At 34.2% G+C, this 27,999-nt stretch overlaps 1 protein-coding gene across 1 annotated transcript; it reads right to left on the bottom strand.

The window, feature by feature from the left end:
• Positions 1 to 38: 38 nt before the first annotated feature.
• On the bottom strand, positions 39 to 27,687 carry LOC132734126 (kinetochore-associated protein 1-like; the record flags this gene model as incomplete). The annotated part of the gene is made up of 30 exons (XM_060720843.1): positions 39 to 623; positions 2,620 to 2,743; positions 3,105 to 3,250; positions 3,722 to 3,808; positions 4,257 to 4,380; positions 4,530 to 4,593; positions 5,172 to 5,283; positions 6,711 to 6,806; positions 8,002 to 8,137; positions 8,439 to 8,551; positions 9,042 to 9,111; positions 9,439 to 9,524; positions 9,988 to 10,109; positions 10,817 to 11,024; positions 11,355 to 11,428; positions 11,633 to 11,717; positions 13,364 to 13,504; positions 14,415 to 14,473; positions 14,896 to 14,986; positions 16,873 to 16,968; positions 17,388 to 17,475; positions 17,985 to 18,170; positions 18,600 to 18,709; positions 21,623 to 21,739; positions 22,247 to 22,375; positions 22,844 to 22,945; positions 23,572 to 23,759; positions 24,147 to 24,303; positions 26,382 to 26,479; positions 27,503 to 27,687. Coding segments are annotated over 30 exons (3,442 nt in total), but the record flags the coding sequence as incomplete, so codon positions are not given.
• Between the last annotated feature and the right edge of the window lie 312 nt (positions 27,688 to 27,999).

Below are 27,999 nucleotides of genomic sequence, written 5' to 3'. Positions count from 1 at the left end.
ATAACATTATGTAACAAAGTAACAATATAAGATCAGAATACAAGCTGCTCTTGCAAATATATAAATTTAATTTATCAGATCATTAAACATCATCTTGATGAAGTAAAGAGAAGTTTACTTGTAGAATATTTAATTACAATGTTTCTGTTTAAAGTTATTGCATACAATTTTTTTCATACAAGTGAATTCAGTAAGTTATTCAATATACCCATTGAAAATTAACTTAAGTCATTGTAACAAGTATATAACAAGAAAATGACACCATTCAAACAAGTTAACAAACATTTTGTATCAGTCTGCAATAAATGTGCATTTCCATGCTCATCTACCTAAAATTTTCATCTGTTTCACACTGTGCAGCTTTTCTAATGAACACTTGCTTCAAAAACTGCCATCTTGACTACCCACATTAACCCTAAACATCAGTAATCCTGTATAGTAGTTAAATACACTTGCTTTCAATGTTAGTTCTAATATATACAGATAATATAATGAATCATATATTTGTAACAAGTGTTATTTCTTTTTTATTTTATTCCTGTCAGCACAGTTGAAATATTATTACAGCAATCACTCTACAACATAGCAGAATATTCCTGTAGATTCTGCATCTTCAAATAGCCCTGAAATAAAAAGATTACATAAGTACATCACAGTTTACAAAACGGAACTTTGATATTTACTAGCATAGTTTTCAACCTGCTTTCTTTTTTTAGAAGCTGTGTAGCATCCCGCAACAAGAACTAACGCTAAAATAGCAAACTCAAGTATTTTAAGTATAATATAGTGAAACAAGAGCTGTTGGTAGGACAGCAACGTTTGACTTTTCTTACTACTTGAGGTAAAAGAGCCTTGATAATTTCTGAGTTAGCAAAAGGGCAAAATTTTTCTTTAAATCCATGTTACAGTTACAGGCTTTGGAGAGAGTCATATTATGCTTTCAAAGAAGAGTATAATATTTCAAGTTGTTTCAAAGCCAGATGTCAATAGAATATGAAAATATCTGAGGCGGTATGCAAACTTAAATGTAAATTCTAAGTTGAAAAAGGGACATTATTCTGCCAAATGCTTCATAGTTACCTTCTCCTGTCTACAGGTTTGGTCATGATGGTGAACAAGTGTGTAAAGTTTCAAAGCCATATGTCAATGGACTTTGAAAATATCTGAGGTGTTACAAAAAACTTTAACGTAAATTTTAAGTAAAGAAGGGGCATAATTCTGTCAAAAAGCTTGATAAGAGTTACCTCCTCCTGTCTATAGGTTATGGAATCACATTGAGCATTTGCTATACATGATGATTGATGAAAAATAGCCAGAAAAATAAATGACTGAAAATGTTACAAAAAATTATTAAAGCTCAAGTTTTCTGAAAACAACAAAGAGAGAAAAACTGTCACCTATTTGTGTTGCAACAGAAAAAATATATTCATAGATTTCAATAACTAGTCAAAACTAGAACTGCCACTGTCATGGCGTGCATACCACTTTGTCAGAATCAACAGTGGCTATTTAGAGCTCAAGGACAACCTCCCTGCCAAATCTGATGTTACTAAGCCAGTGCATTGCTAAGTTATGTATTCTGCATGCTTCAAATGTGAAAATGTCAAAATCAATACACTGCGGACAGGCATTCTTAAGCATTTAGTCGTAAAGTAAAAATCCCTGTGACCTTGACCTTTGACACAGTCACCTAAAAATCAATAGGGGTCATCTACTAGTCATAAACAACCTCAATACTAAATATGAAGACTGTTGACCAAAGCATTCTTAAGCAATTGAGTGGACAAGCTTTTTTTAGTCAAGGTCCCTGTGACCTTGACCTTTGACCCAGTGACTTCAAAATCAATAGGGGTCACCTTATGGTTATGATCAACATCCTTGCAAATACAGTCAATGAATTTAAGATTTTGAATTTACTGGTCTGCATTCCAGTTTTGAATTTCTGCTACTTTATATTTAACTAAATTTTCTTAAAATTAACACTGGCCCGAACTAATTTACACTGGCCAAGGGCCACTTGGCCAGTGCTTAATTTGATGAGTGCAAATTTGAAGACTGTGGGTCAAAGGTTTCTTAAGTTATTGGGCGGACAAACTTTTTGAAGTCAAGGTCCCTGTGACTTTGACCCAGTGACCTCAAAATCAATAGGGGTCATTGACTAATCATGGCTAAGCTCCATACCAAATATGAAGACTGGGTCACAGGAATCTTAAGTTATTGGGTGGACAACTTTTTTTAGTCAAGGTCGCTGCGACCTTGACCTTTGACCTCAAAGTCAACACCTAATGGTCATGGCAAACTCCATGCCAAATAGGAAGACTGTGGGTCAAAGGAATCTTAAGTTATTGGGTAGACAAGCTTTTTTAAGTCAAGGTCCCTGTGACATTACCTTTGACATAGTGATCTCAAAATCAATAGGGATCATCTACTAATCATGACCAATCTAAATACCAAATATGAAGACTGTAGGTCAAAGGAATCTTAAGTAATTGGGCGGACAAGGAAAAATTGCCGGACGCGGTGACGTCCAGATGGACAAGCTGATTTCAGTATACCCCCAATTACAACTTCTTGTGCGGGGTGTAATTATAATATGAATTTAAAGTATTTTGTGTTAACCTTAAGCAGTGCTGTAGAACTGTCTTCTTCCTCTTCCTCCTCATCTATATACTGTGCTACCTTCATACACACGTCCGTGTGGGCATTCGTATATACCATCACCAATGTACGAGCTTCTGTTAACCTGTAATCATTGATATATATATATAATATATATATATATAGATAACCATAGTACTACTAAACTGATTAAAGCCGCTTTATACAATTTGTAATGAACCTGTCATTTAAACTGACAATACTTCTGCTTTAACAATCTTTTAAGTAATATAATTAATACAGAATATATCTTGAACTTGTATTCAATGCAAATATGACAAATTGGCAATTTTTGACAAAGGAATTTCTTTTCTTAAGGAAAGAACCAAAAACTAGATATTTCTACACACCTTATCTTAATAAACCTTCAAAACTTAATTTCCAATTGTATCAAGATCACTCTAATGTTTTCATTCTATAATAATCTGCCTCCCTATAACTCTTACCTTTGATGTTTTATAGCAAACACTAATAGGTCATCTATTTGTTTCATCTTGACACAATACTCCACAAACTGTTGTTGGTATGGTGTATCTAGAATCTGTTCAAACCTCTCACATACCAGCATATCTTTATATACACTCTCTTGAATCTGATAATACATAAAACAATATCAAGTTTTAATCATCTAATCAATTTGCTTGAAGTAAAATTAACCCTACTAGTGATTGCTTGTTTGATAATTAAAGTATAAATTGCAGATATTTTAAAATGAATTCGAAACCATTCTCTTGCTTTTTATGCCTAAGATTTCTTCACTACAGCAAACAATTTCTTGCTTGTTGTTGGTTTTAAACATATGAGCCATCTTGCTGAAAATTTAAAAAAAATCCACTAGTTTTACACTAAGATTTCCTAGTCAAAGGGGAGGGGTGTTATAGTGGTTAGGGTGTCTGCCTCTCAACCTAGGTATCATGGGTTCAAGCCCTACTTTGGTCATGACCATGATTTCTAATATAACACAAACTAGATAGTTCCAGGAAGAAGACTCAAACAGGATTAATTTTGCAAGAGCTTGTTTTGCAATCAAACTTAAATAACCTGGTTTTCAAATTTTAGTTACCTTAGTACTGATTCCATGACTTAGACCACACTGGAGCATATAGTCAATGTTATCCAGGATTTGTCTGCCTTCCTCACTCACTTTATTCTATACAAAAACAAGAAAAGTGCTATATCAAAAAACATATTATACAAAGTGCATGTCTAATTAAGTATACTGAAAGTATAAAATAGTAATTATACATAGGAATTAAGAAATGAATTTACTAAATCTTTACAGTAATTTTTTGACCCAGTCAATGGTAATATCAGAATTATGCAAACACTAAGAGTTAAGCCAGCCTACAAATGTATGCAGTCTGTCTTAACTCTAAAAAATTTAATATTTGCATATTAAAATCACTGTTAGTTACAAGATACAGCCCAAAAATCAAGTCAAGTCCATTATACTCAAGCAGAACAGAACTTCTATTAGATTTATTTACAGCAAAATGATTTTGTGTCCGAAGTTTTTAATTAATAAACCAACAGTCATGTTAAGCTTTCAACTGCTGTAGCAGTCTCATTTAACCAGAGTGAAGCAAAGTTATAGCTACCTGAAACATGGCATCAGACGATGATTTACAGATGATGAGACATCCCAGAGAACAAGCTGGCATCTCTAACTTGTGGTATAGTTTAGATAACATGTCACCATCCAGATCCCTCAATACAGGACATCTGAAAACATGACAAAAACATTGTATTAGACTTATTGAGCACAAGTTTGAATCCTGTAATTCTTATTTTCATTTTTTTTATTCTTTGGATTTTTTTTCAACTTTTATCTTTCTGTTTATGTTTTCTCACATCATGTAAATCAAACTTACCTTAACAAGACATTGAAGTAATGTACACATGTGTCTGTCTGTTCTTTACTCAAAGGTGAACATACTGAAAGAAAGATAAACATATTTAATACTGTTTTATATTACTGTTAAAGATGTTTCCGTATAATATTTTGATGCAACTGTCTCTTTGTGAAATATCTTTCAGGAGTAACAGATTTACAAAAAAATCTTTAATAAATAAAAAAGTGAACTATAGAAATTTCACAAACCCTATGACAGTTCTCTGATGACTTAAGTTTTTCAAAACATGCAGTTCGAAACAGACAAATTGTAAATTTGAACATACAAGTGTGACCTTGACTTTTGAGCTAGACCCCATTTTTGTGCATAACACCTCAATGTCTAATGCATTTCTGCATAGATATTTTAAATCCACCTAAGAATGACAGAATTTATGACCAGACACAATCATAAGAGCACTTTGATGAACATGTGTCCTGTGTACAGCACATTGTCTCAATGTGCTTTACATTTATGCAAAATTATTTCAAAATCCATTCATAAATGATAATGTTATGAACCAGAGGGATGGACAGACGGTGCAAAAACTTCATGCCTCCGCAAAAATTGAGTATGAGGAAATAAAAATTCTCAAAACTAGAATTTAAACTTGGTTCTCACCTTTGAGTAGAGGCATAGATACAACAGTATACCACATTTTAGGGAAAGCTGCAATCTGCCATAGTTCTGGCACATTGTTGAGGCGCAACAACACATATTCTAGCTGGGTCACCTGAAAATCATCATGTTCTGAACATCTCACTGAATTATCAAACTTTCAGAATCTCTCTCAATCAAAAAGATACAACTACAAATGAAATATGTGATAAACTAGAAATGTGTCCATAGGACACAGATGCCCCCACACGCCACTGTTCTGTCAATCTTATGACTCTAGGTAAAATATTTTTTGGACTACATGTGCCGCAAGTTAAAAACTAAAAATCAACAAAGGGCCATTATTCTGTTAAATTTGGTCGCAGCAAAAATTCCTTCCTTTACTACCATCTACACATTAACGTAGTTAATCCCTAGAAGTTTAAGCAAAATCTGCCATCCGTTTTAAGAGGAGTTGCGTTCACAAAATTTCTACATAGTATATAATTATATAATGAAAAAATCAACAAAGGGCCATAATTCTGTTAAATTTGGTCACAGCAAAAATTCCTTCCTTAACTACCATCTACACATTAACGTAGTTAATCCCTAGAAGTTTAAGCAAAATCTGCCATCCGTTTTAAGAGGAGTTGCGTTCACAAAATTTCTACATAGTATATAATTATATAATGAAAAAATCAACAAAGGGCCATAATTCTGTTAAATTTGGTCACAGCAAAAATGCCTTCCTTTACTACCATCTACACATTAAGGTTGTTCATCCCTGTAAGTTTAAGCAAAATCTGCCATCCAGTTTAAGAGGAGTTGCGTTCACAAAATTTCTACATAGTATCTAGTGAAAAAATCAACAAAGGGCCATAATTCTGTTAAATTTGGTCGCAGTGAAAATTCCTTCCTTTACTACCATCTCCACATTAAGGTTGTTCATCCCTGTAAGTTTAAGCAAAATCTGCCATCCGGTTTAAGAGGAGTTGCGTTCACAAGATTTCGGGACGTACGGACGGACTGACGGATTGACGGACGGATGGACTGACTGACGGACGGACAAGTGCAACGCTATATGCTCCCACATTGTGGGGGCATAAAAATAATTATATAATTTACCAGGTAATGTCATTTGGTCAAATTCCAGCTTTACTGGTTGGGGAGGTCAGAATGTGCCCGTTCATTCATTATTTCATGCACAAAGAGGCTCTTGCATATACCCACCAACTTTATATGAATTACCACATTGAAAGTCCCAGGTATTTTCGAAACATACAGCAGTAAAGGGCATTGTAGTAAAATAAGTTACCAAAACTACAGTCACCCTTAAATTGATTCTTTACCATTTCCTCCATGACTTCTTTTCATTTGCTCTGTTATTCCTACTCAAACATAACAGTGTGTGATGCAGTGAACGGGATAACACAATTATGTTAGACATAGAGCAGTGACATTGCTTCACTATCAAGACTGGCTCCACACACATATTTACTGATTTTGAATATCAAGTAAAATGCAGCTATTCATAAATGCTACAAACATTACAGATAAACTCACCAGTCCAAATGAATGAAGCCTCTGCAGAATGCTTGTCCATAACTGGAAGTCATAGATCTCAAAATCTAGACACAAACACGACACCAATGTCACAGCCTGTGAAAATACATTCAAGTAGTTTTAATTTTATTATTGTTTTATATTTTAAGTATTAGTAGTTCTATCACTAACAATCTGTTTTTGAAGAGTGACGGCTTAGTCACAACCTAGGGATTCCACGTTCGAGTCTGACTGCTGTTACAACTGTGTTTCCTCATGTTAGTTCCAGGACAACAAGCTTTCTTCACCCACAACTTGAATAAATTGAGTTTAAACTAAACCAATACACTGTGCTTTCGAGCGTTAAAATACTGCATAACCTTAAATTTATAAAGGGTATATAAAAGTCATGAAGATATTAAACAAGAGCTGTCCGTAAGACAGCGCGCTCGACTTTTTTATTGCTTGCCAATAAAAAAAGTTTTTGCAGTAAAAGGCAATACAAGAATCTCTGTATTTTTAAAGTGAACAATGGCCATAATTCAAATAAAATCTTTGACAGAATTACCTTCTCCTGGACATGTTTGGGAATCATGATTGTAAACAAGTATTCCAACTTTCAAATTAATATCTCAAACAGTTCAGTCAAAAAGTGGACTGGTACTAAAAACTTAACCAAGATTCTAAGTCGATAAAAGGCCTTAATTTTTAAAACAAATCCTTGACAGAGTTACCTTCTCTTGCGTACAGATGGGGGTAATGATGTGAAATAGCATTAAAAGTTTCAAAGCAATATCTCAAAGGGTTAAGGCAATAAGTGGATTTTACCCATATTCAATGTATTTTCTAAGTCAAAAAGGGGCATAATTCTGTCAAAACCTTGACAGAGTTATGTCCTCTTGTCTGTTGATGAAGGTCGTGATGGTAAACAAGTATGGTCAGTTTCAAAGCAATACCTCCAATGGTTTTGAAATAAAGTGAGGTGGTACAAAAAACTTAACCAAGCTCAATACACTTTCTAAGTCAAAAAAGGGCCATAATTCTGTCAAAAACCTTGACAGAGTTATGTACTCTTGTCTGTAGATGGAGGTTATGATGGTGAACAAGTATGGTAAGTTTCAAAGCCATACTTGTAATACTTCTGAAATAAAGTGGGGTGGTACGAAAAACTTAACCAAGGTGTGACGCCAACGCCGACGCCAACGCCGACGCCGGGGCGAGTAGGATAGCTCCCCTTTTCATAGAAAAGTCGAGCTAAAAACTAAGACCAAAATCACAATCAAAGAACATTCAGTATGAAAGGGAAACTAACAGTTTTTTCATGACTATGATTTTTCCAGATTCCTTTCACCAGTCCTTCTTTATGACAGGAGATAAATGTCTCTACAGTATGTCGAATGTGAAGTTTCTCAAGACTTGACAGATAAATCATCACATGTAACAGATTCCTGTAAATATTCAGTAACATACACATTATCAATCATTTTATAAGTTTTCTCCAACACAGAAGATATTTCACCTAAGGTTACCCTTATATACATGTCTACTTTACCTTATGAACATGGACAATGATTTGAACTTGGAAATTTCCATTGTTATCTTTATGGATTTCAATATCAAATAGCAAAGCAGTCAGCAGTCTTGTTAGCTGCATAGATGTAATAGTCGGCCAGGCTTTTAGCAAATATGCATGTTATAATCTTGTTGCCAGTAGTCAAAGATGACTCTATTTTGAGATAGATAACTTACCTTATGTCCTCCAATGACTTGTTACATTCTTTCTGCATGGTGGCATCATCACATAGGTGAAGTAAACATCTTAATGCCCGGATACAGCATACTGTCTCACGACCTTCATGTGGCTAAAATATCATCAGTAGTGTTAATTTACAATTATTGTAATAAATAGAAGTCAACTGGTTTTTAGCAATATTAGTAGTACTTAATAAATTAACTATTCCATGACCAGTTTTGCTATGTACACTTCTATATTTTGAACTTTCTAATATTTAATAACAAAGATAATCTAAAACTGACATTTCAAGCTGAAAAGAGTTTAGAAATAATATATCAGCGACAAGTGAGGAAAATTTCTTTCAATCAAATCAGTGTGATTTTCTGATTTCCAACAAAATATTATCAAACAAGAATACAACATGGATGAGAACTTTGTAGCCAAATTATAATGTCTGTAGCCTATTCATTAAAACTTTAGCAAATTTCATGGAATCTTTATAAATACATCTAAAGGATGCTACATGATATCCTATCAATATATTACAAACTATACCAGTAATAAAGAGCAAGAAGTTCAACAAATCAAAAACTAATATCTGAAAAATACACAATTACCTTTAGGGCATACTCAAACAATCTCATGATATTCTTTTCATTGTTTTCTTTCTCAACAAGATGAACAATTCTGAAACACAATACATGCTTACTACAGATTAAATGTGAATGACGGAACATTTAACCAACAATTATTAAACTCTGTTGGAGTCTCAATACAAATAATGTCTCTCTAAGACTTTATAACACACAATATATTGTAATATACTTGACAAGGTGAGGAAAAATTGTTTGCCCGTTTCAGATCGGCCGTTTCAGATACTACAACACAAAAGATGATTGCATCTAAAAGACATATTGCACCTGGAAAGAACAATGCCTTTATTTTTTTTAAATTATGGCAAATCATGGGACAGAACATCCTCAGAAAAAATATGTTAATACTGCAACTTCTCACCTTTTGAAATTGATTTCCTCATCATCATCATCAATTTCTCGAAGTGTTTCACTTAGTTTGATATTCTCCAAGCTAAATGTCATTGTCTGAAATAAAATAACTATTGCATTATCTAATCTAATTCTTAAGATTCTCTTATAATTTCATTTTCTTTCTTTTAAACTGAAGACCATGTTGTAACTTGATTTTGTTGGTATTTACATTGTATGTATACCAGCTATAGATTGATTAGGTAAGTCACATGTTAGACATTTCACATAACATACAACATGTGTCTGTCAAGTCTAGACTGTGTGCTAATAATAATGTTGTTTTACTTACAAAAAATTTTACTTCTGAATCATAAAACAAAATCCATTTACGTTATCAATTTCAGTGTTGTTACAAATAAGATTCATTTAATGTATCAAAAGTATATAAACCAACAAAATAGGACCTATTCGGATAGCATCATAAAGCAGTCTGACCTAGCCTGGATCTATACTGGTTGAAAAAGCATTGTAAGTGTTTAGACAGCTAAAGAATGGTAATAAGTGACTGTTGACTTACAGTGTCAGAATCTTGTTGTGCCTTGTTACCAGACTGTAACCATTTCATGATCAATGTATTGTGTACACCATCTAGTACAATATTGTTGATGTCAGCAATCTTCACTGCAGCAGTATGAATATCTAAAAACAAATCTCAATATAAAACACCATACACAGAGATTTATCAGTTCTGACAGTCACATCATGTCTGCTTAAGACATCATGAAAAACTAAAATCCAAAACAACTAAACGTAATCAATTGTAAATGCAACAATGAAATCAAAATATGATACTGAGACACCCGGTCACAGAAGTTCTCAAATGAAACCATGGGACTTTCATTTTACTTCGACACATCGCAAAAATCGACTTGTCGAAGTTCAACTATAGACGTTTTACTGTATATATAATTTTATTTGGGAATTAATTTAAAGTTTATTTTAATTGGTCAAGGAACATTAATGGTATTTCAGACAAATAAAAGCAGTTCTTGGATTCTGTACCATTACTACTTGCATTTCTTACTGCCAACCTTTCAATGTAGGTCACATAAAACAGTGGTTGCAGACTACTGCAATTTGTCCTATTTCCAATAATGTGTCACCAAAGTTGAATCCGAAGGTTTATATGCCTAAAAGTCTCTTTACTTGTTGAGTTTTGAGCTGAAACATAATCTGTTTACAGCCACCCTTTCATCAAATAAGGTAACCAGAAAAGTTCATCACCAAACAATTTCATACAAGATTTAAGCCAGTGAATGTCAAGTGACTGTTCTCATCAATGATCTTGACCACTCAGCCATGCATGTCTTTTCTATCATTATCATTCATCTATGACAAATACTAACCAGGTTTGATTGACCCAGCTTCCCATTCAAGCTGTGTGATACTAGGATGTTCATATAATTTCTGTAACAGTAATGATGGTTTGTCTGTGCTTTGTAACAACTCCGCTTCACCAAGACCATTCAAACACAGGGCTTGTGCCGATGCCATCTTCTGCCAGTGACTGAGAAATTTCAGGTAGGCTCCCTTTGCTTTTTCTTTCTTTCCACACTTTACAAAATACAAGTCAATTGTGATATTTTACTGAAGTAAATATACGATATGTTAACCTAATAAATGGTATTTTTGGTAATTTGGTTGTCTAAGATTTATTTCAGTACATTTCTTGGACACAAGGAAGTATCATTGCAGAAGAATAATTTTACAAAAATTCTAATATCATGCATAAATGATTCAAAGCCTTAACAAGGTAATACTGCAAAACTGTTCAACAGCCATAGAAAATTGTTTTAAACTTAACAGGAATATTTCCATCAAAAAAAGAACAATTCATCAAAGAATTTAGAAAAGACCACTAACCAAATAAGTTAGTATACATACCTCTTCAGTAATACTCAAGTGCCATAACTCTGCTAGTTTTACACAGTGTTTCAGGACCAACACCTTCTCAGAACCTAAATATTAGTACTTTATGAATATTTTGTTTTAAATATCATCTTTAATGCCATGCTGACTACCCTATTATAAAATGTCACTCTTAATTATCAGACTTATTTTCAAGATATATAACTAACCATTAATTAAATCTAAATAAAAATCAAGCCTTGCATTAGAAAGAAGATTAATTTAAAATTCAAGGTGAAAATAAAGGTAGATACCCAAGGGGAGTTTGGTGACCATCCATTTAGCACATGCAAGAGAGCTCTCACAATTCTTAATGCTCTGTAACACTTGCACTGCATCCTGGGGTAATAAGAAATAAATATCTATAAGTCAAAGGATCACATATGTTAATACTTGGAAAACTTTAAAATAAAAAATAATCATACCACATTCTATTATTTATCATATCAATATGAATTACATTAAAATATTAATGTTCCTATGTTTCATCACAAAATATCTCAAATTTTATAATTCTGTGGAATCAATAGGAGACAAAATTCTCATATTTAAGATAAAAACAAGAGGGCCATGATGGCCCTGAGGTCGCTCACCTGTATATAGCCCCCCCCCCCCCCCCGGGCCAATTTTTATCCACGGGCTTTTATTTGTTTATTTAAACAGACTTGGTAGACACCCACAAGAAGATGTTTCATGCTAAACATCTAAGTTCTAGCTCATTGGGTTTTTTAAAAGAAGATGTTTTAAGTTTTTACTATACACATATAGATAAAAACAATGACACCCCTGGGGCAGGGCCAGTTTTGTCCCCCGGGCTTTAATTTGTAGATATTTACTTATAGATGTTTCATGCTTAATATCTAAACTAAAGCTATTTGGGTTTTTTCAAAGAAGATTTTTAAGTTTTTGCTATACACATATAAGGAAAATCAATGACCCACGGGGCGGGGCCAGTTTTGACCCCAGGGCTTTTATTTTTACATACTTCGTAGACACCCATTAGAATATGTTTCATGCTAAATATCTTAGCTCTAGCTCTTACGGTTCTTTAAAAGAAGATTTTTTAAGTTTTTACTATGTGCATATAGGGAAAATCAATGACCCCCCAGGGCGGGGCCAATTTTGACCCCAGGGCTTTTATTTGAACAAACTTGGTAGACACTCACTAGAAGATGTTTCATGCCAAATAAATTAGCTCTAGCTCTTTGGGTTCTTTAAAAGAAGATTTTTTAAGTTTTTAGTATATGCATATAGGGAAAATCAATGACCCCCTGGGGCGGGGCCAATTTTGACCCCAGGGCTTTTATTTGAACAAACTTGGTAGACATTCACTAGAAGATGTTTTGTGCTAAATATCTAAGCTCTAGCTCTTACAGTTCTTTCAAAGAAGATTTTTTAAGTTTTTACTATATGCATATAGGGAAAATCAATGACCCCCCCTGGGCGGGGCCAATTTTGACCCCAGGGCTTTTATTAGAACAAACTTGGTAGACACTCTTTAGAAGATGTTTCATGCCAAATATCTTAGCTCTAGCTCTTACAGTTCTTTAAAAGAAGATATTTAAAGATTTTTCTTTCGGTTGCCATGGCAACCAGAGTACTGCATGGAATTAAATTCTTTGAACAATTTTTAAAGGTGACCACCAAAGGAACATTCCTGTGAAGTTTGGATGAAATTGGTTCAGTGGTTTATGAGGAGATGTCATTTAAAGCAAAAGTTTACGGACGGACGATGGACGGACGGACGCTGGACGGACGCTGGACGAAAAGCGATCACAAAAGCTCACCCTGTCACTTTGTGACAGGTGAGCTAATAAGATCTGGACTTCTTCCTTTATAAGTAATACTAATTTCATAAAGATAATGATGTAACAAAATTATTCTGAAGTACATTAAAAAGTCATTAATGAGTAGATAAGAAACAAAGTTATATTTACTTTTACACTACTTGTGACCAAACAATGACAGATATAGTATAAGTGTACCTGTAGTAGGATTTGGTTGGCCTGTTCGGGCCTCCAGTTCCAGTGACTCATGTCTGATCCTCCATCAGGGCTTGTAAATGTTTCAGTATACACTCTCACCATGTTCTGTACTGCTGTTAGACAGATCTGGTCTGGAGATAACTGAAATATATATGAGCCGCGTCACAACAAAGCCAACATTTTAGTGGGTTTGTGACCAGCATGGATCCAGACCGTGCGCATCCGCGCAGTCTGATCAGGATCCATGCCTTTCGCTTACCAACCCTATTACAAGTGGAGAAACTGACAGCGAAAAGCATGGATCCTGACCAGACTGCTTGGATGCACTATGTTGGTTTTGTCGTGATGCGGCTCATATACAATAATAAGTTCCAACATATAAGGTTATATCCTTAAATGATCTGGTATTTGGGAACGCAATATGTTTCATTCCTTAAACTACCATTATATGTACCTGGCATGTTAGAACATTCTTTTGTGGGATCTGGGAACTATCAGAGGTTGTCTATAATGGTTGTCTATAATGCCTATGTTCCAAAAAAAAGGGTGGTTCAGGGTTTATATACATGTATATACAATGATAAGTCCTAACATCTATAATAAGTCTAAAATGCCTAATAAAATACTATCAAATATATTTTTTCATAAAAAAAGTTCTTTCAATTATTAATTCTGATTTTACGAATTGAAGTGTACGTGCAAGACAGATTTTTTGCCTTTGCATTTGGAGCATGATTTTTTTGTCTCATTTACTTACTTTTAGTAAATTCCCGTTGCTTAATGAGTGTTATTATAGAAGACAGTAAAACAGAAGACTCAAGTTTGGCATATAAGATATTGTCCAGTCATATTTAACAAATAAAATTCACCTATCTCAAAAAGTTTAAAAATAAGTATTTCTGAAAGGACACACTCATAAATATTGTTGGACAGGGCTAAAAGTTACACTAATGAGTTCATCAAATACCAACATGGTGTTAAAGTTCAGGATTGTAAAAACAAATAGTTGTATTTCTATTATATCACATGACAAATTTAAAGATATCCTTACACTGAGCAGTTTTGCCATCAGAAGCCATGTAGCAACTGTCTCTCTATTCAGCTCTGGAGCTACAAAAGATACAAAACACAGTATAACAAAAGATATGTTGTTCCATTCAACACATATATGTATATAAGTGACTGATTGATTGAAAGAAATATGCAAGAACTAGTTTTATCTGCTGCCAGGTAACATATATTCTTTTTCTTTCTTTTTTAAAGTTATGGGTACATTTCAGTTTTTATTTCTCAAATATACCTTGTTATTTGAATATATTAACATTTTCTTATATCCTAGACTCTCTTTTAAACTGGTGGTCTACTAGTAAATAAGATTGCCTTCAGGAATTACTGGTTCCAGCCCTTCTCATTGGCATGTTTCTACATGATATTAAGTACTGATTAGTCTTGAAGGCACACAAAAATTACAGATTATGTTTTCACTACCAAGATTATCAGGATATATTAGTACATTGGCTAATTTTACTTACTGATCACTTTCCAGGGATCTTTATGCAGTAAAGGATGCACAGGTAGTCTGGTCTTACTCTCTGGTGGTAAAGATGCCATAAAAATCTGAGACTGTAATAAATACATAAGGCTTAACTTTTATATATCCTTAAAATGATAAATTGTCCTTTGATGGCACAGTATAGCTTACCTAATATTAATATACATGTATATACTTTCTATAAAAGGTATTCTTGTTTAGGAAATTAAGCAATTAAAAAAAAGAAAAGAAAAAAATTAAAACTTTGAATGTCAATCACTTATCTTTTTTAATCTGACAATAGTAAAAGGTTGTCCTTTTAAAAATCAATTATCAAGTATTCAATTGTTTGCATAAAACTACCTTTATCCATTGTAATAAATTAACAAGAGGGCCATGATGGCCCTGAGGTCGCTCACCTGTATATAGGCCCCCGGAGCGGGGCCAGTTTAAACCCCAGGGCTTTTATTTGAGCAAACTTGGAAGACACCCATTAGAAGATGTTTCATAATGTTAAGTTTTTACTACACACATATAATAAAAAACAATGACCTCCACCCCCCCCCCCCTTTGGCAGGGCAAATTTAAACCCAAGGGCTTTTATTTGGACAAACTTGGTAGACACCAACAAAAAGATGTTTCCTGCTTAAAATCTAACCTCTAGCTCATTGGGTTTTTTAAAAAGAAGATTTTTTAAAGTTTTTTACTATACACATATAGTTAAAAAACAATGAACACCCCTGGGGCGGGCCAAATTTTGACCTCAGGGCTTTTTATTTGAACAAACTTGGTAGACACCCATTAGAAGATGTTACATGCTAAATATCTTACCTCTAGCTTTTGGGTTCTTTAAAAGAAGATTTTTAAAGTTTTTACTATATGCATATAGGGAAAATCAATGACCCCTGGGGCGGGGCCAATTTTGACCCAAGGGCTTTTATTTTGAACAAACTTGTAGAAAACCCATTAGAAGATGTTTCATGCTAAATATCTTAGCTCTAGCTCTATGGGTTTCTTTAAAAGAAAGATTTTTTAAGTTTTTACTATATGCATTATAGGGAAAATCAATGACCCCTGGGGCGGGGCCAATTTTGACCCCAGGGCTTTTATTTGAACAAACTTGGTAGACACTCACTAGAAGATGTTTCATGCTTAATATCTAAACTCTAGCTATATGGGTTTTTTTCAAAGAAGATTTTTTAAGTTTTTGCTATACACATATAAGGAAAATCAATGACCCCCTGGGCGGGGGCCAATTTTGACCCTAGGGCTTTTATTTGAACAAACTTTTGTAGACACCCATTAGAAACATGTTTCATGCTAAATATCTTAGCTCTAGCTCTTTGGGTTCTTTAAAAGAAGATTTTAAGTTTTTACTATATGCATATAGGGAAAATCAATGTGACCCCCTGGGGCGGGGCCAATTTTGACCCCAGGGCTTTTATTTGAACAAACTTGTTAGACACCCATTAGAAGATGTTTCATGCTAAATATCTTAGCTCTAGCTCTATGGGTTCTTTAAAAGAAGATTTTTTAAGTTTTTACTATATGCATATAGGGAAAATCAATGACCCCCTGGGGCGGGGCCAATTTTGACCCCAGGGCTTTTATTTGAACAAACTTGGTAGACACTCACTAGAAGATGTTTCATGCCAAATATCTAAGCTCTAGCTCTTTGGGTTTATTAAAAGAAGATATTTAAAGTTTTTTCTTTTGGTTGCCATGGCAACCAGAGTTCTGCATGGAATTAAATTCTTTGAACAATTTTTAAAGGTGACCACCAAAGGAACATTCCTGTGAAGTTTGGATGAAATTGGCTTAGTGGTTTATGAGGAGATGTCATTTAAAGTAAAAGTTTACGGACGGATGACGGACGCCGGACGGACGGACGCCGGACGAAAAGCGATCACAAAAGCTCACCCTGTCACTTTGTGACAGGTGAGCTAAAAAGTTAATTGATATCCGATTGTATACTTGCCTCCTTTTTCTCACCACCAATCTTAAATTCAATCTCATATTCAGCTGGTGGTGCATGACGTGTGTAGACCTTCAGATATTCCAGCAACTTTAACCCCTGAAAAAAGATCACACCAAGATAGGTAAACACTTAAAATGCTAAATTTATATATAGTGTCAAGCTTTTAATTTGTACCTACCCAATGTTAATGTGAGGGATTTTATTATAAAAACACAACCAAGATCCCTAACAGTGCACAGTGTGGTAAGACTGTATGAACATGCAGACATTTATGCCTGGTTGTACATGTATTTGGTAACATACACAACTTCATGTCTCTGCTGGCATTTAAAGGGTTAAGTACATGTACAAAATTACTGCAAATGTATAAAGAAAATATGATGATGCACCATCATTGACACCAGTTTGGCCTACAATCTTAATTTTGAACATCTGAAAACAAAGTTCTACTACAGACCTTAAAAAATTTGCTATGAAAAAAATATATGAGACACAACATAAAAATTGTGTAGTACCTTATCTACAGGTATGTCTCCAACATCACTGGACTTGGCCATCACCTCTAGTGCAAACTCTAAAGTCTCATAATCATAGCCACTTGTCCTGAAAATAAATTTATCATATATTTCTACTCATTCCTTGCACTTAAGATAAATCTGTCAAAGTTCCAAGTGAAAAATTTTTTTTTTTGGGGAAAACCTTATTTAAGCCCAAAGGGAGACAATAAAAAAAAGTATGGGCCTAACAAATTTTAAATGATTTTCTTTTAACGCAAACCCAAAAGGGGACATGAAATAGTATTTCAGTATTTCAACCAATATATTTATAGATTGCATTCAAGAGTGTAAGACATTAACTCAATCTGTCCAGTTTACATGTACGTCTATGTTTTTAAAGAGGTACTTAAAAAGGTCAAATCTCAAAAAACAAAATTTAGGGAAGATTACTCGAAAAAAGGGTTGGTGACCTCCATTTCTTTTCACTTTAACTGATTCATATTCTTAGATCATGCAAAGATTAAATAAATTCCATTACGTAGTTTTCATTCTACTATATATAACATAAGACAACCCTTTTATAATGCCAAATTTAAATATAATTGTCATGGTTACCTGTAATAAATTTTCTTGATACATCGCATCAGTTCATCTTCATTTTTGATCATAGAGACAGCCTCCCAAGCACGAGATATTACTGAGGCCTTGTTGTTCTCTGTCTCAAATGAAGTATCATCTGGCTGTACAAATAAGTGATCTAAATATAGTAACAATCCCTCATCCACATCCAGCTCAAATGATCTGTAAGATTAAATTACATACATTATTTGCCTGTAAGTATAACAATAATTGAACTACAAATAATTCTCAAAACATGCAATAAAATTATTCCAAAACTTAAAATACTTGTAGCAACAAGTCCCAACATTTTTTAATGCAGCAAGTGTTCAAACACTTTAATTAGTTGTTGAGGTTACTTTTTTTTGGTTGGGTTTTACGTCACACCAACATATAGGTCATGTGGCGACTTTCCTGCTTTAACTGGTGGAGGAAGACCTCATGTGCCCAGCCGCTCATTATTTTAAAGCACAAACAGGAACCGGTTACCCACAAGAAAGAATCCAAAGACATATATTGTAAACATGCATGTCTTTTAACTCCAAATTATTATATTAGAATTTTGTAAGATTAGTGTCTGTGTTCAGATTCCAGTGTTACTGAATAACTTACTGACAAAATTCCTTCACTAATGTTGTATCTGCACCCTCATTTTGTGCAATAGTTGGTAGTAACTTGGTCTTTTCACTGTTTGGTCCTAAAATAGCATCCTTGAAGGAAATCTGTAATAATTTGTTAATTTTTATGTGACATTGTAACATTTTATGTCAGTTTCAACCCATTTATCTATATTAAACACTTGAATCAAAAATCTTACTTATTTAAGCAAGTCTGCTTAAAACAAGAGCACTGTATGCCATGTTAATGCTCATCTGTTAAAAACTCTATATTCAAAAAGGGCATAACTCCCTAGTCCAACTACTGCTCCTTGTTTCATGTTGATAACTCATAAATGTTTGAATAATGGGTGATATGAAAGTTTTCATGAGGCAAACAACGTTTTAAAGTAAATAAATGAATTTTTACTTACATTTATTTTTAACAAACATGATTTCATCCTGTATTTACCTGTTTTACCAATTTCTAGCCAATGTCTATACTAGGATGTGGGATTACAATTTTTATGCCCCCTTTTGAAAAAAAGGGGGTATATTGCTTTGCACTTGTCGGTCCGTCGGTCCGTAGACCAAATGGTTTCCGAGTGATAACTAAAGAACCCTTAGGCCTAGGAACTTCAAACTTGGTATGGTGATTGGTCATGACAAGTAGATGACCCCTATTGATTTTGGGGTCAAGGGGGTCAAAGGTCAAGGTCACATTGACCTTGTAAGCAAAAACGGTTTCCGATCAATAACTAAAGAACCTTAAGGCCTAGGAACTTCAAACTTGTATGGTGATTTGTCATGATCAGTAGATGACCCCTATTGATTTTGGGTCAAGGGGTCAAAGGTCAAGGTCACATTGACCTTGTAAGCAAAAAACGGTTTCCGATCAATAACTAAAGAACCCTTAGGCCTAGGAACTTCAAAACTTGGTATGGTGATTGGTCATGATCAGTAGATGACCCCTATTGATTTTGGGTCAAGGGGTCAAAGGTCAAGGTCACATTGACCTTGTAAGCAAAACGGTTTCCGATCAATAACTAAAAGACCTTAAGGCCTAGGAATTCAAACTTGGTATGGTGATTTTGTCATGATCAGTAGATGACCCCTATTGATTTTGGGGTCAAGGGTCAAAGGTCAAGGTCACATTGACCTTGTAAGCAAAAACGGTTTCCGATCAATAACTAAAGAACCTTAAGGCCTAGGAACTTCAAACTTGGTATGGTGATTTGTCATGATCAGTAGATGACCCCTATTGATTTTGGGGTCAAGGGTCAAAGGTCAAGGTCACATTGACCTTGTAAGCAAAAAACGGTTTCCGATCAATAAGTAAAGAACCCTAAGGCCTAGGAAACTTCAAACTTGGTATGGTGATTTGTCAAGATCAGTAGATGACCCCTAACGATTTTGGGGTCAAGGGGTCAAAGGTCAAGGTCACATTGACCTCTTGGGTAAAAACGGTTTCCGATCAAATAACAAAAGAACCCTTAGGCCTAGGAACTTCAAACTTGGTATGGTGATTGGTCATGATCAGAAGATGACCCCTATTGATTTTGGAGTTAAGGGGTTAAAGGTCAAGGTCACATTGACCTCTTAGGTAAAAAACGGTTTCCCGATCAATAACGAAAGAAACCCTTAGGCCTAGGAACTTCAAACTTGGGTATGGTGATTGGTCATGATCAGTAGATGACCCCTATTGATTTTGGGGTCAAGGGGTCAAAGGTCAAGCGTCACATTGACCTCTTAGGTAAAAGCAGTTTCCGATCAATAACTAAAGAACCCTTAGGCTAGGAACTTCAAACTTGGTATGGTGATTGGTCATGACCAGCAGATGACCCCTACTGATTTTGGGTTAAGGGGTCAAAGGGGAAAGGTCACATTGACCTTGTAGGTAAAAATGCTTTCCGATCAATAACTTAAGAACCCTTAGGCCTAGGAACTTCAAACTTGGTATGGTGATTGGTCATGACCAGCAGATGACCTATTGTTTTCAGGGTCAAGGGGTCAAAGGTCATGTAACATTGACCTTGTAGGTAAAAACGGTTTCTGATCAATTAACTAAAAACGCTTAGGCCTAGGAACTTCAAACTTTGTATGATGATTGGTGGTGACCAGCAGATGACCCCTATTGAGTTTTGGGTCAAGGGGTCAAAGGTCAAGGTCACATCGACCTTGTAAGTAAAAACGGTTTCTGATCAATAACTTAAGAACGCTTAGGCCTAGGAACTTCAAACTTGGTATGGTGATTTTTCATGACCAGCAGATTACCCTTTTCGATTTTGGGATCAAAGGGTCAAAGGTCAAGGTCCATTGACCTTGTAAGTAAAACGGTTTCTGATCAATAACTAAAGAACACTTGGGCCTAGGAACTTCAAACTTGGCATAGTGATTGGTCATGATCAGCAGATGACCCCTATTGATTTTGAGGTCAAAGGTCAAGGTCACATTGACCTTGTATGTTAAAACGGTTTCAGATCAATAATAAAAGAACCCCTTAGGCCTAGGAACTTCAAAACTTGGCATGGTGATTAGTCATGACCAGCAAATGACCCCTATTGATTTTGGGGTCAAGGGGTCAAAGGTCAAGGTCACATTGACCTTGTAAGTAAAAACGGTTTCTGATCAATTAAGTAAAAACGCTTAGGCCTAGGAACTTCAAACTTTGAATGATGATTTGTCTTGACCAGCAGATGACCCCTATTGAGTTTTGGGTCAAGGGGTCAAAGGTCAAGGTCATGACCAGTAGATACTTGATAACCCTTATTAATTGTTCGATCACTTGGTCAGAAGTCATGCATAATTACCTTATCACATGAATAATTGGCTGCTGATAGGGGGCATACATGTTTTACAAACATATCTTGTTTTTTTTAAATTGTGTAACCCCAAAATGCCTGTATAGTAATTGTTAAATCTCCACTTCAACAAAAAAATAACTTTATATGTTTGTGCATAGCAAAAAAGTCCCTCTAACCTTAGCATCCTATTTAAGACACTGTGTAACCAAAGGAAACAAGAAAATTAGTAAAATACCTTCATTTTACTAAGTCTATATCCCCAGGAAGCATTGGTCTCTAGCAGTTGACAGCTGCTGATCATACTTGGCTCCTTGAAGATTTGTCCTAGAGCTATACCCATACCTGCTATAGCCTGTATTATACAAACATTTTACTTATTATATATAAAATACAGCTCCACTTAAAAGACCTTATATATTTGGTGGGCTAAAGTTTACATTATTTACTATATATTTCAGACTTTGGTCTTAAGTTGACAATATTTGCTTTATATTTCAGTCTTAAAATTGGTAAAAATGTGCATGATTTTGAAATATTGTGTAATCAACATAACTTAAGGAATATGATTTTACATCAATCATTATAGGATACACCAAGATATGAGCAAAAGTGAATAGCTTAAAATGTTTTTATCATCAAAATATCTAGAGGGAGCACTGATGGTAAATTTATAACAATACAAACATATCATGAAACATATCATGTACCATGTTTATTTTATAAAAATGAAACTACATTACATAGTTAGAGCTATTAATAATCTTAACCCATCAACTTTATTACATATAAAGAAAGCATGTCAAAAAAGAAATCATATGACACTTTCCCTAAAATAGTAAAGGTTAGATAAACTTAATACCTTTAGTTTTTTATACTGTTGTCCTGCTGATTTAGTTAACCTCATCATCAGTTCCATCACTTCACGTTTAGGTCGGTTACACAAGTATGTGAATGCTAAATGATCATCTACCCGACTACTGTTAAATATCTGAAATTTTATATCAGTGAAAAATAATGTTCAATGTTTCAAAAAGAACACTTTTAAATAGGAATTTGAAGAAATTAACATAAGCAAGAGCTGTTGGTAGCAAAGTGTGCTCAACTATTCTCAGTAATTGATAGTAAAACAAGAGCCTGAATAATGTATAATTTTCCAAGTACAAAAAAAGGCCATAATTCTGTCAAAATCCATGTTAAGAGTTATGGGCCTTTGACAGTGACCTCCAATTATGCTCCCAGATAAGCCTGTGAAGTTTAAAACCAACTCCTTTCTGTTGTTTTTGAGATACCAATTTGCAAGTAAAGACTTAACCAGTGTGATGTAAATGTCTGGGTGAATACAATAGGGATGATCTCACATGACAGTTATATTCATCAATAAACTTTTTTTGCTAAATGCTTAAAAAAAACAAGTAATAAGATATAGTTTTCTTATAAATGATCTTAATGATCTTACCTTCATTACGAGAGTAAAGACAAGATCTTTCATCATAGCCTTGCTTGTCTTCTCTAAATCCTGCACACATTTCCAGCCCTGTACAATCTTCTCCCTTTGAGCCTTTATAAAAACATATACTTTATTACATTTATTTCAGCTAAATACAAGCACAAGTAACAGGATAAAGTTCTTCAATGTAAATTTGAGACTTTTTAATGCTATTAACAGTATTTATCTATATATTGTCAAGTTATGTTGAAATATGTATGGACCATTTTACTTAAAAAAAGTTTCCCATGAAAAGTACTAATAAAAGCATATTAAAAGTCATATATACACAGAGTCACTGTCCACAGACAGCACACTCCAATTTTCTTAGTGCCAGGTAGTCAAACAAAAGCAACGTAGAAAAAGGGGCATATCTTTGCCAAAAAAATGTCTTATGATTATCTGCCCTTTTGAAATGGCCTTCTTTAATGACAGTTGGAATTAACATGTATACCAAGTTTGAAGTGAATAGCATTTCTTTTTCTTTGAAAATGGACCTGAACAATGACAAGAGGATCAAGACAATAGTTCCACTTCTTTTCTTCGCAAAGTGGTGCTAAAGATGATATTATCTATTGTTGACATTTTGTAAATATGACAACAGCCACTGATTTTTAAATTCAAGTTTTTATTAAGGTGCAGTAATTAGATAAAGCTTCCAGAGTTACATGTTAACAGGAATATAATAAGAACAATACCTCTGATGTGAAGGGCAGACCCATGTCCTGTTGTTGCATATATTGTAACAGTGTCAGCAGCATATGGAGGGAGAAAGTAAAGGAAAGTTGTATATGACTATTCTCTCTAAGATGTTGTACCACAGGTAATACACTGTTACATAACAACTGTACTGGAGAACTTTCCTCTACATCTGTCTTTACAGCACCTGTCAAACAGATGTATATATAGCAATAACATTAAATAACATATCAGTTTAACATACTTGTACATAATCTTTCGATTTACAGTCATCACATTTAAGACTGTTTCCAGGAAATAATCAGTACAGATACTAGATGAGGAAACGTGACTGAAACCAGAGTAGGGTTTGAACCCAGCATTCATCTGCTACTATGCTACCCACTAGTCTCTTTTTATTTATTGAAACAGTGATGTACCAGAATAACTTTAATTAATTCATCAACAGCATCACCTTAATTCCTTTCTGTAACTAATACAGCATCAAGTGAAAAAGTGACAAAAAAATAAAATAAATATTTGTATAATTCTTCATTAAGATAAGTTCTAAATGTTTATAATATCGCCAACATACGTTTCAAGGATCTAAACAGTGGATTGAGAACTGTGTATTTAGAGACAAGTGGTAAAGCAACAGTTGAGCTCATTAACAAAGCATCTTCCTGGAACACATCTAGTGTGAGGTCTGTAAATAACTCCTTGTCTACACGAAACTCTGTCACTTCTCCCCACTGTAATAATGTAATCAAACAAATTATTATTATCTATTTTACACAAAAATAGAATACATGTACAGTAAAAAGTTAAAGTCCTGAAATGTATGTTACACTTTCAACTTTTCTTGGAATGAAGCATAAAATACACCTTGCATCTTAATATAGAGATTTCTAAGTCCTGTATTGATCAATTCTATCACAACACCTACAAGACAAGAGACTGACCATCAACTTTCCCAACTAATAACAACTTAAAATATAAATCTTTCAAGACAATTACAATAACATGTAGTAAAGATCAGTCGCGAAACAATTTCATACAACTTCAATCAATCAATCAATCAATCTCTTTTGGGTTTGTATCCTACAATTGACAATTTATTAGAATAGGTTTGCATCATGCACTTGCTGGTATTGCATTATGTAAGGATATATTTAAAACTGTGAACTTTATCCAAAATTTGAAAATCATAGTAAGTCGTGTTAACATACAGTTGACTCTCAGTTACTCGAAATCCAAGGGACTGGGCATTTTACTTGGAGAGAAACGGAATTCGAGTAACGTGGATCTGCCGCCATTACGTTGACATTCGTTCATGTATATACATGTGCCTGATTGAATGCGCAAAGAAGTAGGTTTGTATTGTTGATAGCGGCAATAATGTAATATTTAACCGTTGAAAGGAGGGTAAATCACTTACAACTACAATATATAAATGAACAAAAATATATTATTCAAAATTTAATACATGTAGGATGGTCCCCTATGGTACCACTGTTCTTATTATTTCCAGCAAATTGTACTAATAAAAAGATCTTATATTTACTATTTTATTGAATTGTGTTTAGCTCTCGCATCTTGACTTTAAAATACACATGTCATTCATAGAATAACTCAATGATCTTAATTAGAAACTTCTATGGTCGGTCAGCCATGTTTAGAATGGGAGCTTATTCGGAGAGCACTATGGTACCGTGGTATGTTAATTGATGGCCCTTTTTGGCTTCAGTATAATTGTTTGTAACAGAATATGCTGTCACTACAGTTTCAGCAGACAACCTTTGTCTGTCTGAACATGAAATTATAAGTTTAACCGTTAAATATGCGGTAAAATAAAGAAGTTTTTTCAGCACACACAGGCAACTTTCGATTTTCCTATCAATGACAGAATTTATTTGAAATGAAAAAAATTCTATCAATTTCTATCCAAATTCAGAAAAAGCAGCACTGCCACTTTCACTTTAATGGTGGAAACAGTATTTGGTGGCATTCAATCATCAATTAATGTGTAAAGAAACAAATTTTCTGATTACATCGGAATAGTCAAGGACGCGGTACCCGCGGGGAGTACTATATATTAATAGTGAAACATATACACAAACATTCGTAGCAATGACATGAATGCAAGTTTGTCAGTATTCATCAGTAAAGCACGTGTTTTTAATAAGCACTCCCGACAATTCATTACAATAAAAGCACAATAACACATTCAGTTCAAATACAATTTGTCTAATATCTGAAGTGAATTGATCATAGGACAAAAACGAAAGTAGCAACTATTGTTAACCGGAAGTACATATTAATGTATGCAATATGACGGAACATTAATTATACAAATGTCATTTACGTTGATAACACACATCAATACCCAGGCTGTAATTTGACTAACACCTGTCAGACTGGCACGAGTCAATTAATTTCTGAAACCGATTAAAACCACTTTTACGACGTGTTAATAAAACATGATGACCGGCAATTAAAATTACTATGAAACGTGTGAATCACGAGTGACAACATCTCACCTTGATGTCGCCGACCTTTGATCAGTCGGCTGTTTTCACACTTCGACTAATTGAGATGAAAATATGTTGTAGTTTAATTGACGGGACCAAATTTTCTTTTCGACTAAACAGGAGTCTCGGTAAGTCAAATTTTGACCTAAGCGGAGTTAAAATGCAAAGATAAAGAAGGAAATTTGACGGGACTTTAGAAATTCTTCGACTTACGCAGAATTTTGAGTAAAGCGATTTGACTTATTGAGAGTCAACTGTACATGATTCTAGATACAAATATTTATGAGAATAATAATTACCTGAGCAGATAGAGTACTGTCCCCTGATTCACACTGTTGACTGACAGATAACAACAAGGAACATATCTTACACAATTCTAGGTACTGACATAACTTGTCTGTAATATAAATATATGTATCATGATCATAAAAAAAGTAAAGAAAATGTACATTCCTATAGTAGAATTAGATTTTTTTTTAACGAATTATTAAGTTTGAATGCATTCTTGGGAAAATCTATAGTAGTATGTTTGTAGTCTACCAAATTTCTGTTAGCTATAGAATAATATCAAAAGCAAACTTCATTGGCACAGTTATGATTATAATCTAACATTTAGTGTAAATTTATGCTATTTTGTACAACACAAACAGAATTGCCATTAGGAGGCAGCGATAGGCCAAAAATTTGTTGATAAATGTATTAAAACCACAATTACCACTTCAAAAATGATTTCAGAGAAAATGATGCACAAATGATGTCACATCAAAGTATATGCATAGCTCATTTTTACGGAATTGCAAAAGCAATATGTGAATGTAATTTTATGCCGCGGTAGAAGGAGGTTCAAATCCATGTATGATGGCAAAGTATGTGCTGTATTTTTTGCCACAAATAGATAAAACAAGCTCGAAGCTAAAATCTGTAGTAAACACAATTTGTTTGGTACATATAACAAGAGCTGTCAGTAGGACAGCAACGCTCGACTATTCTTAGTGCTTGATAGTAAAAAAAATGCTTGATACAATTACCTCCTCCTGTTTACAGGTTGGGGTAATGATGGTGAACAAGTGTGCAAAGTTTCAAAGCTATATGTCAATGGACTTTGAAAATATTTGAACTATTACAAAAACTTTAACGTAAATTCTAAGTCGAAAAAGGGGCATAATTCTGTCAAAATGCTTGATACAGTTACCTCCTCCTGTTTACAAGTTGGGGTAATGATGGTGAACAAGTGTGCAAAGTTTCAAAGCCATATGTCAAAGGACTTTGAAAATATTTGAACTATTACAAAAACTTATTATAAGTGGTTACGCCGACGCAGACGCCGACACCGACGCCGACGCTCGGGTGACTACAATAGCTCTACTTATTCTTATCGAATAGTCGAGCTAAAAAATATGTAAAGTTTAGAAATATTTACCTTGACTACAGATACAGAGAGCCTGTGTAGCTAGTCTGTGACAGACTTCTGGTAGAAGACGTAGCTTTCCTGTATCAATATCTTCATCATCTGTATCAACTTCAGCTTGAAGGTCAAGGAAGGCTTGAACCACTTCAAACAATGTCTCTGCTGTCTCCTGTGTGGGGCTGGACTCAAATAGCTCACTACAATACATGTATATGTTTCTTTATAAAACAAGAGGTGTTTGTGAAAAACTAATCAATAGGGGTCATCTACTGGTACTTTCTGAGATGCATCAACCTATCAAGTATGGTGTGTCGAAGCTAAAGGGTTTTTGAATTGTAGGTTGCACAAACCTTGGTTGACATATACACCATTAAACAGATTTGACTTGTAAATTATTAAATATTATCAACTGCAAATTGAAATTTTTCTTAAATTATCAATTATTATCAACTGCAAATAATTGGAATTTTTCTAAGTCCATGGGGATTAACTCTGTCAAAAATTGTTTG

Source organism: Ruditapes philippinarum, unplaced genomic scaffold, assembly GCF_026571515.1.
Source record: "Ruditapes philippinarum isolate M1 unplaced genomic scaffold, ASM2657151v2 ctg6695_1_1_1_1, whole genome shotgun sequence".
Lineage (NCBI taxonomy): Eukaryota > Metazoa > Mollusca > Bivalvia > Venerida > Veneridae > Ruditapes > Ruditapes philippinarum.
This window is presented reverse-complemented; position numbering and strand designations above follow the sequence as displayed.